Here is a 12,341-nt window from a genome sequence, read left to right on the forward strand (position 1 = left end):
AGACTCCAGAACTGGACCCACAAAAGTATGGCCAACTAATCTTTGACAAAGCAGTAAAGAATATCCCCAATGGAAAAAAGACAGTCTCCTTAACAAATGGTGCTGAGAGAACTGGACAGCAACATGCAGAAGAATAAAACTAGACCACTTTCTTACACCATTCACAAAAATAAACTCAATGGATGAAGGACCTGAATGTGAGACAGGAAACCATCAAAACCCTAGAGGAGAAAGCAGGAAAAAACCTCTCTGACCTCAGCCGCAGCAATTTCTTACTTGACACATCTCCAAAGGCAAGGGAATTAAAAGCAAAAATGAACTATTGGGACCTCGTGAAGATAAAAAGCCTCCCCACTGCAAAGGAAACAATCAACAAAACTAAAAGGCAGCCAACGGAATGGGAAAAGATATTTGCAGATGACATATCGGACAAAGGGCTAGTATCCAAAATCTATAAAGAACTCACCAAAATCCACACCCCAAAAACAAATAATCCAGTGAAGAAATGGGCAGAAGACGTGAATAGACACTTTTCCAAAAAAGACATCCAGATGGCCAACAGGCACATGAAAAGATGCTCAATGTCACTCCTCATCAGGGAAATACAAATCAAAACCACACAGATATCACCTCACGCCAGTCAGAGTGGCCAAAATGAACAAATCAGGAGACTATAGATGCTGGAGAGGATGTGGAGAAACGGGAACCCTCTTGCACTGTTGGTGGGAATGCAAATTGGTGCAGCCACTCTGGAAAACAGTGTGAGGGTTCCTCAAAAAATTAAAAATAGATCTACCCTATGACCCAATAATAACACTGTTAGGAATTGACCCAAGGGATACAGGAGTGCTGATGCATAGGGGCACTTGTACCCCAATGTTTATAGCAGCACTCTCAACAATAGCAAATTATGGAAAGAGCCTAAATGTCCATCAACTGACGAATGGATAAAGAAATTGTGGTTTATATACACAATGGAATACTACTTGTCAATGAGAAGAATGAAATCTGGCCATTTGCAGTAACGTGGATGGAACTGGAGAGTGTTATGCTAAGTGAAATAAGTCATACAGAGAAAGATACCGTATGTTTTCACTCTTATGTGGATCCTGAGAAACTTAACAGAAGACCATGGCAGAGGGGAAAGGGAAAAAAAAGTTAGAGAGGGAGGGAGGCAAACCAGAAGAGACTCTTAAAAACTGAGAATAGACTGAGGGTTGATGGGGGGTGGGAGGGAGGGGAGAGTGGGTGTAGGGCATTGAGGAGGGCACCTGTTGGGATGAGCACTGGGTGTTGTATGAAAACCAATTTGATAATAAATTTCATATTAAAAAAATAGAAAAGTGAAAAACAAATAGAAGAGAAAGCCTCTCTCAACAAACTAGAAGAGAAAACCTCAATCTGATAAAGTGAATCTATAACGTACCAAAACTGGGAACAAGGCAGGGATGTCTGTCTCACCGCTTTTATTCAGCACTATACTCAGAGGTTCTAACCAGTGCAATAAGGTGCAAAATATACATGTAAGGATACAAATTGGAAGGGAGGAAGTAAAACTGTCTGTATCCATAGACCATATGATCTTGTATGTGGAAAATCCTCCCTATCCACCTGTCCACCAAAGGTGGCGGTGGAGGGCGGAGGCGGGGCCAAACTTCTAGAACCAATAGATGAGTTTAGCAACGTTGCAGGCTACGAGGCCAATGTACAAAAGCAATTGTACCGTTTTGGCAACAAAAAGTCCAAAAATGAAGAAAACAATGCCATTCACAATAACATCCAAATGAATAAAAATACTCAGGCATAAACCTTCGAGGAAGTTACATTGCATACTGTACAACAAAATTCTGAGAAAAATTAAGATCTAGTTAAGCGAAGAGACAGAGACCATATTTATGGATTGGAAGACTCAATACCACCATGATGGCAATTTGCTGATGTTTTAATACTTAAAATAGATTTTATTATTTCACCTTACTTAAAATTAACTTATTCTGAATGCCTAAATGAAGCGTTCTGGATCAGAGAGAGATTTTTAGATTAAACAAGTCACAGTATGGGGCGCCTGGGTGGCTCAGTCGGTTAAGTGTCCGACTCCGACTCAGGTCACCATCTCGCGGTCCGTGAGTTCGAGCCCCGCATGGGGCTCTGGGCTGACAGCTCAGAGCCTGGAGCCTGCTTCCCATTCTGTGTCTCCCTCTCTCTCTGCCCCTCCCCCGTTCATGCTCTGTCTCTGTCTCAAAAATAAATAAACGTTAAAAAAAATTAAAAAAAAATAAACAAGTCACAGTAAATAAGAGCCTATCTTGTGTCCACCCCCACCCCACCTCCACTGCCTCTTCGACCTAGTTTTACCTCCAGGGCACTGCGCTAAGGGCCAGCTCAGTTGTCCCACAGGAGTGGCCCGATACCCCACGGGCAAGTGACAAAGAAAAATTGTTTTCTCTGCTTCTAAAGAGGAACGCTTCCTTTACGTCAGCATTTTGGTGTGCAAATACCTCATTCGTCGTTGAAATGTAAATGTATCCCAGAGTGAAAGTGTACAGGTTTTCCTGGCACTTCGGGGCTTACCCTCTAGACCTAGTTCAGGGATATAACAGTTGGCCTTCTCAAGAGATAAGGGAAGTTTTGGGGCGCCTGGGTGGCTCAGTCGGTTGAGCTTCCGACTTCCACTCAGGTCATGATCTCACAGTTCGTGGGTTTGAGCCCCGTGTCGGGCTCTGTGCTGACAGCTCGGAGCCTGGAGCCCGTTTCGGATTCTGTGTCTCCTCTCTCTGCCCCTCCCTTGTTCATGCTCTCTGTCTCAAAAATAAAAAATAAACAGTAAAAAAAATTAAAAAAAAAGAGATAAGGGAAGTTTTACTTTCCTTTGGGATCAGAGCAATTGACTAGACAAATGGACTGTGAGATGTTTCTTGGGGGTTAATAAGGGTTTTTTTACAGGAGCACAGAAATTCAGGGAAATTTTATTGCCCCACATTTCCCAAATTCACCTATAAATTCAGTGTGATCCATATCAAAATCATAGCAGTCTTCTTTTGTAAAAAATTGACAAGCTGATCCTAAAATGTGTATGGAAATACAGAACAATTCTTAAGGAGATCAAAATTGGAGAATTTACCCTTCAACGATTTCATAACTCACTATAAAGCTATGATAATCCACACAAGGTGCAAGTAGTATAAATATTTTATATATAATTATATATAATATATATATAAATATCAATGAAATATATATATAAATATCAATGAAATATATATATGTATATATATATAAAATATATCAAAGAACAGGATAGAGATTCTAGAAATAAACCCTCTCATTTATGGTAAACTAATTTTTCACAAAGATGCCAAGGCACTTCAGTGGGGACGTGGAACCAGTCGTGCTGGACCAATTATATATTTCCACCCACGAAAAATGAACTTGGAACTTTCCCTCATACCTCACGCAAAAATTAACTCAAAATGTATCATAGTACAAAATATAAGCGCTAAAACTGTAAACTGCTGGGAAAAAACGTAGGGGTAATTCTTTGTGACCCTAATTTAGGCAAGGATATATGGCATCGAAAGCATACTCCACAGAAGGAAAAATTCATAAATTGGACTTTATGAAACTTAAAAAACAACCTTTCCTCTTTAAAAGATATCATGAAGAGAAAGAAAAAAAATCATAACAGAGAGAAATGTTTCTAAATTACGTATCTGGTAAAGGACTTGAATCCAGAATTATATAATCATCTTTTGCAAGTCAACAAGAAAATAAACTGCTGAGTTTAAGATGGGCCAGTGATTGAACAGACATTTCACTAACGAAGATACATGAATGGCTAATAAGCACGTGGAAAGATGCTCAACCTTGTTAGTCATGAGGGAAATGCAGACTAAAATCACATCGCCTAGAATGGCCCTAAGCCGAACGACAGACTCTTCCCGGTGTTGGTGGGGCTGTGGAAAAGCTGGACCTCTACTGGGAATATAAAATACACTCATTTTGGAAACGTTTTGGTGGTCTTTAAAAAGTTAAACATATGGGGCGCCTGGGTGGCGCAGTCGGTTAAGCATCCGACTTCAGCCAGGTCACGATCTCGCGGTCCGTGAGTTCGAGCCCCGCGTCGGGCTCTGGGCTGATGGCTCAGAGCCTGGAGCCTGTTTCCGATTCTGTGTCTCCCTCTCTCTCTGCCCCTCGCCCATTCATGCTCTGTCTCTCTCTGTCCCAAAAATAAATAAACGTTGAAAAAAAAAATTAAAAAAAAAAAAAAAAAGTCAAACATATATGTGGTAGGCAATTTATGACATACAGTCTCACTGGTCCCCTCCTGCTGGCATTCATACGCCGTGTATTCCCCTCTCTGGCGTGTGGGCCCATTGGGTATGGAAAAGGTGATGGGGGGTCTCTTCTGTAATTCGGTTACAAGGGATTGTGACCTCCAACTTTCTTGTAGACTCTCCCTACTTCCTTCTTGGCTTGCAAGTTTTGTTGAAGCAAGCTGCAGGGGGCTGGGCGTGGCAGTGAGGCCCTCAGGTCACTAGTCCAGAAGGAACTGAACGTTACTAGCAACCCCAGAGTGAGCTTGGAAGTGGATCTTCCAGTCGAGGCTTCTGATGAGATCATAGAGCCTGGGCTGACATCCTGATTACAATCTTGTGACAGACCATGAAGCAGAGGTCCCAGCTAAGCTGTGCCCAGACTCCTGACCCATGAAACCTGTGTGATAATCACTGTGTGTTGTTTGTGTGGTATATCCACTCAATGTAATGTTGCTCACAATAAAAGTAATGAACTATGATACATGCAGCAGTGCTAAGTGAAGGAAGCCAGGCACAAAACATTCGTGGTATATGATTCCACTGATAAGAAATTTCTAGAAAAGGCAGTACTATAAAGAAAAAGCAACTCAGTGGTTTCTTGCGGCTGCCAGTAGGGGTGAGGATTGACTTAAAATGAATGCCAGGGAATTTGGGAGAATGTAGCCTTCTAAAACTGGATTTGTGGTTGCCTAAATATGGACGTTTACTAAAAATTTTCAAGCTACTGTTACTGTGCGTGAATTGTATGATATGTAAATCATATGTCAATGTAGCCATAAAAATGTGTTTGTCTGAAGAAATACAATTTTAATCTCCATTTATTGCTGTTCAGTGTGCTCTAATATTTACAGATTAAATTTTGATTTCACCCCAAGTTTGTCCTTCTCATGCAGTTTAAGCCATCTCTCTCCCTGTGCGCAGCTTCCCATCATGCTCCACGTCTGTTCTTAAGGCCTCCTCCCACACTCCTGGCCCTGACTGTTTGGTACTTCCTTTTGGCATTTTGAGCAACGAGATGTGATTCTCAGAGTCCATCTAGACTTCTTGGTGTTACAGATGCCTCTTTTCACTTTTCTAGTTTTGTTTTGTTGTTTTTCATAACTGCGTTTTCCAGAAATGATTAGCCCATTCTAATAACTTTGTAAGCCAGCCCTTCACTCGTATCCATGGCCCCTAAGATACAAATGCAATCACTTCTGAAATCTGCATGAATACAGGGAAAGATATTATGGATTAATTTTTTTCCTATGAGATGCATTTGTGTCTCTAACAGTTCATTTTTAAATGTGAAAAACGAGCCAAGAGTTGTTTCCACTGTTTTTCTTTCTTTCTTCTGGGACCATCAACAACTGCGGAGTTATCTGAGAATTGAACTGAGAGTATGTTTTTCCTGAGTTTTCTTCCATGCCAGTAAACTCTCAGAAGGCCTTGCAAGTAAACATCATATATGAATCCCCTCAGCTAATATTCAAAACTTTCTCACCTCTGTTAGACTTTATTCCAGTATGTATATTTGTCTTTGTTTTCCCTCTTCCTTTAAAATTTCCTTCTTAGATTTTTAACCCCATGAGCACTTAGAATTTTTAAAGCACAATAAATGGCTGGTATGGAAGTTCTCCCCCTACATTATTTTGTTTTTTTTTTTTAACGTTTATTTATTTTTGAGACAGAGAGAGACAGAGCATGAACGGGGGAGGGGCAGAGAGAGAGGGAGACACAGAATCGGAAACAGGCTCCAGGCTCTGAGTCATCAGCCCAGAGCCCGACACGGGGCTCGAACTCACGGACCGCGAGATCGTGACCTGAGCTGAAGTCAGACGCTCAACCGACTTAGCCACCCAGGCGCCCCTCCCCCTTCACATTATTTTGAAGGCTTCTTTGCAGATACTATTGTTTGAACCCTCATGTGAGTGGAATATTTGTGCCATTCCTGGATAAAGCCTCCCAAGGAGGCCAGGGCAGTAAAGGCACTGTTGTGCCCAGCCTGTGGCACAACGGAATGAGGACCAGCCACACTGCCCTGGGAGGCCGCTGGACTAGGATCTGAGCCGGGGACCTGCTCTCACCCCCGTTCCATTCCTGGCTTGTCAAGTTACCCTAAGAAAGTTACAATCTCTGTGAGCTCTGTTTTCTCATCTATAAATTGGTGACAAATCCCTGATCATCTCGCAAGATTGTCTCAAGGGTTGAATGAATGAGATAAAATTTAATGAGGGTATTCTGTAAACCATTTAAGAGAGTTTAAGTATTCATATCAGGCATTTTAAGCAGAATATAATAAAATTTTAGCCTAGAGAAGGCTTGTTTTTAAAATGTATCTTAGGAGCACCTCTAGGTGGCTTAGTTGGTTGAGTATCTGACTTTGGCTCAGGTCGTGATCTCACAGTCCCTGAGCTGGAGCCCAGCATGAGACTCTCTGCTGTCAGTGCAGAGCCTGCTTCAGATCCTCTGCCCGCCCCCCACCCCCGCCCCCCACCCCCGCCCCCCACCCCCGCCCCCCCCCCCCGCACCCCCCGCAGCCTCTACCCCACCCCTCTTGCTGTGCTCTCTCTAAAATAAAAAAGTGAAACATTTTAAATTTTTTTTTTCAACGTTTATTTATTTTTGGGACAGAGAGAGACAGAGCATGAACGGGGGAGGGGCAGAGAGAGAGGGAGACACAGAATCGGAAGCAGGCTCCAGGCTCCGAGCCATCAGCCCAGAGCCCGACGCGGGGCTCGAACCCACGGACCGCGAGATCGTGACCTGGCTGAAGTCGGACGCTTAACCGACTGCGCCACCCAGGCGCCCCAAAAGTGAAACATTTTAAAAGTGTATCCTATGTGGGTTTAATAAAGCCAAGACTGTTTCAGTATTGATAACCCAGTGAGTGACTGTATAACACAGATGGGCGATATAAATCTGTAAACAAGCCTTGAGAGCAGGTGGATACTTTGTTCAGAGTAAACGAACTAGTATCTGGTTTCAGTTTCCTTCCATAGCTGCTAGGTTACTTCAATCTCAGTCATTCTAGGCTATGTCTGATTCTGCTTAAACATCATTTTGTTAAGTTCTAGAGGATATTGTAACGATGACAATGCAAAAAGTTTTTTTGGCTCTCTTGCAAACTGTTTCCAGTTATTCAATGTGTCTCTTCACATTTCTGCAGTCAGACGAGACATCTAGATAGGAAGAGAGCATTGAGATACTTTATCCTTCTCCCTGATTCCCTGATGAGCTCCACATTTTCCTGCTCTAAGAGACTTACGCCTAATTACACATCAGGTCAGTGGACAGGCCAGGGGAACCCTGAGAACTCTTCACCCTGTCCTACCACACACACACACACACACACACACACACCACATATGGCCAGAATTTCTTTCGAGAGGCCTGGGAAATAGCAGTTTTTCTGCCTTTTTTTTGCACGTTATAATAGTGACTTAAATGACTTACCAAGGAAAGCTTTTTATATTTATCATGGTTGAGGGATCTCCTAGAGGTCTGTGGAACACAGAAGCAAAAAGTGGTGCATTTGGAATATTTAAGTAATCGGAGATACAAAAGCAGGGAGCCTGGAGTCAGAGGGAGGGTGGTGGAAAAGATTTTCTTGCTTGCTTTTAGATTCTCATAGCCAATATCAAATATTGAAGAAAAGCAGTCACTTCATGAATTCAAATGCTATTCTGAAGCAAAATTGTTTTCGGTGCTAAGGGAGCATAAACCTCTGTTCCTCTTCTCGCAGGCCCGGCCCGTGGATTATCCTAGGGACTACCTTTCTCACCAAATTCCCATATCTTTTCATAAACACTGGAACATCGATCCGGTAAAGGTATATTTCACGTGGTTGGCACCCGGTGAGGAAGACAAAGCCAGGCAGGAGACACAGAAAGGCTTTAAGGAAGAGTTGTAAAGCGTGCTGGCCTATGAGCACAGTTTGGTTACGAGACCGGAGTGGAGGCTGGCATCGTCCTGCGAGCTGTGACCACATTGCTTCCATGTGCCACATGGCATTGGGAGACTCTGACTTTAGGTGGAAATTATGTATATGGTATTTTTTGAAGGGGGGGGAAGAAACAGAGTTGTAGGGGAAACAGATTTTTTTTTTCTGGGAAAAATCACTTGCTTTTTGCATTATGCGGTTATTGTAATATACAGTGATTACTGTGTATTTTTCAAGCTGTGATACAGCAGCTTTATTACTGTCACAGAAAAATAAATGGTACCAGAAGTCTCCTTCCTGTTTTCTCTCTTCATTATAAAGTGTCAGATGGGCATGAGACTGGCAAGACATGACTGTGTGTGTATATATATATATATACACACCCACTCTACAGTGTGTGTATATATATATATATAGAATATATATATTCTAGTGTGTATATATATATATATATAGAAGAGGCAACATCCGTTGACATGGGTATTACCATGATGTGAACTTTTTAACCATATTATTAATGATGAAAATTATTTTCTGGTTATTCAGTAGGAATAATGCTGTATTAAACATTCATCAAACATCATAAAAGTCGAGATACGAAGTCCCCCGTAGTCTATAATCAGGGTTGTTATGTTTTATCTGTTTTTCTGTTGGTGCCTCATAAAAAGAGAATAAGAAGTCTTCTGCTAGAGCTTTCTATTTCTTTCTTTAGAGGTTCATCTCTGTTCTATTTCTCCCCGAAGCCCTATCTTTATGACCTACTTGTAACACAAAAGTGTGCTGGATTCTGCCAGAAAATAGTGTTCTCAATATTTAAAAACAATGTTGTCGGGCTTTATTCAAGTCTGTGAGTTCTGTGGAAGTCTCAGGAAGTGAATTAAATTAATTTGTACCTGATGTTTTACTCTTATTTTTCTTTGAATGTTACTTAACGACTCTCTCCTGGCTCATAATAGACCCCCCAGTGTACCGTGAAACCCTAGTGGAAAGGCAGCATGGTGATTTAGTAATTTCCCTGGGTTCTTACAAAATGAGATTTGAATATAGTATTTTGAAACAGCTCTAGTTTTCAAATCATATCTTTAGTATCTAGTAATTTAACACATTCATTATTAATTTGTAAAAAGTACCCTGTATGTTAACATTTTAATTATGTAATTCAGTTTTTCTGAGGGCGTTTGCATAAAATTTGATTTTGATATGTCTTAAACTAATTTCGGTCTAGTAAAATACTTTCCTCTTTTTAAAAAAAAAAAATTGCTATTCATTAACTTTGCTTGTAAAGCTTTTTATGGCCAAGCACAGAGTTTTAAAGCCATACCACTAAAAGTACCCATGTGTGTTTTTTAACAATACATTTTTTTGTAGCTTAGCTTGGACTCATTTCCAAAATGATGCAATAGTATTTTTTACTGGTTTCCAAATTAGCAAAAACCAGAACTGGTGTGTTTTCGGTGGTGACTGAATGCATTAGATTCATTTTTGTGAAAGTGGATGTGGTGGCCTGTCCAAGGACTGGATTGGGGACGAGCAGATGTTTGAGAAGCACCCCAAGGGTCTATAGATCCTGTCAGACTGGTGGTGACATCAGCATCGTTGTCAGAGCTGGGATGGCTGTCCTTGCTATCATCACAGTCACCTTCCTGTTATCTGTGATCAGTACCCCCCCGGGGAGCCTGGCTGCCTGACCCAGTGGAAAAGAGGCTTTGGTTCTTCCTGCTCTGTCCTCCCAATTGTCATACTCCCAATATGGCACATTCATTTGACAGGATTGAACAGGCGTCTGTACATGAAGATCCACGTCAAGCTTTCAGTGCCTTCTACTGATGCCAGAGTACCTCCTCTGGTACTTGTTGGTGTTTCACTGATTGTGTTTACTTTTTGGAACTATGTCAGCCTAACCACAAATAAAAGATGTTTGCCTCAGTTACTCATTTCTCCAGTGTATCCATTAGTCCGACCTAAAGTGGGAGGGGTAAGGGGAGAAAGAATTAATGAAGCCCGGGGAAAAAGTTGGTGGCTCAGAAAACACAGTTCTCAGGGAGCAAAGTTAATAAAAAGCTATCCTTGTAAGAGAAAGCCATCAGATATTGAAGATCTATTTATACAAAGTCTATGAAACCATTTTCTATCTTCTATAACAAATGGAGATGTTATTTTGGGATGGATTCCCATACAGTTCCTACCTTAAGAAACACATTTTGAATCTGAACCTCCCAGGACAGATACTGTCCTATTCACATCTCTTCTGCCTTTTTCATAGGAATTCACTTCCAGATAGTTCTTTTCATCCTAGGGATGCCAACATCAAGGGATAACTGGAATGCTATTGTTGCTATTAAGTCACTTCTGATAGAACTAAAGCAAGTTGTCTCTGTAGAATTTTTATATCTTACAGCTAAATCAGAAATTCAGGTGCAAACACACCCTTTATGGAATGTTTGGGAACATAGAACCATAGCACAAAGTGACAACATGCACAGGTATATACGTGTCAGTACTCTCTCAGTTTCCTGGTTACCGAATACCTTTAGTGTGTCCACATCCATATCCACTAATTGTGTACTTTCTCTCAGAAATTGGTAATACAAGAACGCTAGAAGAATCTTTAGAATGTTTCTGTTGTCTTTCGTTCATCAGCTGTAATTTCTATGGACAAAAATGAATCGATTCATTCAGCAGCTGTTTATTAAACACCTACTATGTGCCAGATGTTCCAGGATGCCCCTTATCTGTCCTACTCACCACTCTGTCCCCGGGATCTTTGAATGCCTGGCACATTGTTTTATGTTCCCAAGCATTATAAACTTGTCACCTGTAAAATGTATCTTCCTCCCATCTGTGGAAAGTGAAGGCTTTGTATCTCATGCTGTCTCACAGCACATGCTTTCCCCTAAAAGGCACTTTCCTAGTGGGAGTAGAGGTGGGTGCAAGGAGAATCAACCTAAAGCAGTAATCAAATGAAGAAACGAGATGATTTCTAATAATGACATGTTTAAAGGCGCTAAGAACAGGATACTGTGATAGATCGAGGGATCTATCGATGGGAGTGATCAGAGAGGGCCTGATGAGAAGGCGATGTTTGAGCAAAGATCCAAAAGACTAGGAGAGGTCAGGAATTCAAGGGGTGTTCATAAGGTATTCTAGGCAAAGGGAACAGAAAATGTGAAGGCTCTAAGGTGGGAGCAAGTTTGTCATGTCTAAAAAAAAGAAAGCAAGCCTGCGTGACTGTCGCTTGGCTGTCATTGTTATTAGACATCCAGATGACGTCCGATAAATAGTTGATGTTAGCGAGTCTGGAACTCAACAGAGGAGTCAGGACTGGAGATTCCGGGGCTCATCAGCATGTGAAAAGTTTTGAAAAACACAAGACTACACAGAATCATCTAGGGAGAGAATGTAGGAAGAGAAGAGAGCAGGGTCACCCTGAGCAGGACAGTCAATAAGGTGGGAGGGACGCCAATGACGTGTAATGGAGGCCAAGTAAAGAGCATTTCAAGAAGCAGGTGTCACATCCAAGAGGGCCATTAGGAGAGGATGGAGATGTCTGTGGGATTCAACAGCATAGACGTGACCTTGATGAGACCACTCCCAGTGAATGCTGCAGCATGGGGGAAGATACAGAGATTGCAGAGAGCAATTATGAACAATTTTTTTTTTTGGCCTACAGTTAATTCTTTTTATGAGTTAAAGACAAGGGGAAGTAGCTTAAGGTTGGGGGGACGTGGAGACTAGGGAGTTTGCATTTTAAGAGAAGAAGATTCCAGGGAATGTCCACGTGTGATGAGAACGGTCACATGGACAGTGAGATTAGTAAGATGACTGCATTGGCAGTTCTGGGGAAACAGGATGGAATCCAGAGCTCCGTGGAAGGGTCTGATTTGACAGGAGGATCTGCTGTCACACGGGAGCGAAGGGTAGGCACAGGGAAAGAGTTTTCGATTTGCTGACATGAAAACGTGAGTGCTTGAATCTGACCACTTCCGTTCGGTGGGAGGCAGTAACCTGCTGAGAGTGTTTGACTTTTTGCGTATGTTTGTTCTCTGGGAGAACGGCGGTGTGAACAGCAACCTGCCAACCACCTACGTAGAGCTTAGTCTGCT

General features: G+C 41.9%; 1 protein-coding gene across 1 annotated transcript in view; it reads left to right on the forward strand.

Annotated features, from left to right (window-relative positions):
• The window catches only part of B3GLCT (beta 3-glucosyltransferase), a 121,590-nt gene extending 111,422 nt beyond the window's left edge, over positions 1 to 10,168 (forward strand). Inside the window, exon 15 of the mRNA XM_030308872.2 lies at positions 8,041 to 10,168. Coding sequence (XP_030164732.1) covers positions 8,041 to 8,208 — 168 coding nt within the window. The 3' untranslated portion in view covers positions 8,209 to 10,168. The remainder of the gene's footprint in view (positions 1 to 8,040) is intronic.
• Positions 10,169 to 12,341: the final 2,173 nt, after the last annotated feature.

Source organism: Lynx canadensis, chromosome A1 (assembly GCF_007474595.2).
Source record: "Lynx canadensis isolate LIC74 chromosome A1, mLynCan4.pri.v2, whole genome shotgun sequence".
NCBI lineage: Eukaryota > Metazoa > Chordata > Mammalia > Carnivora > Felidae > Lynx > Lynx canadensis.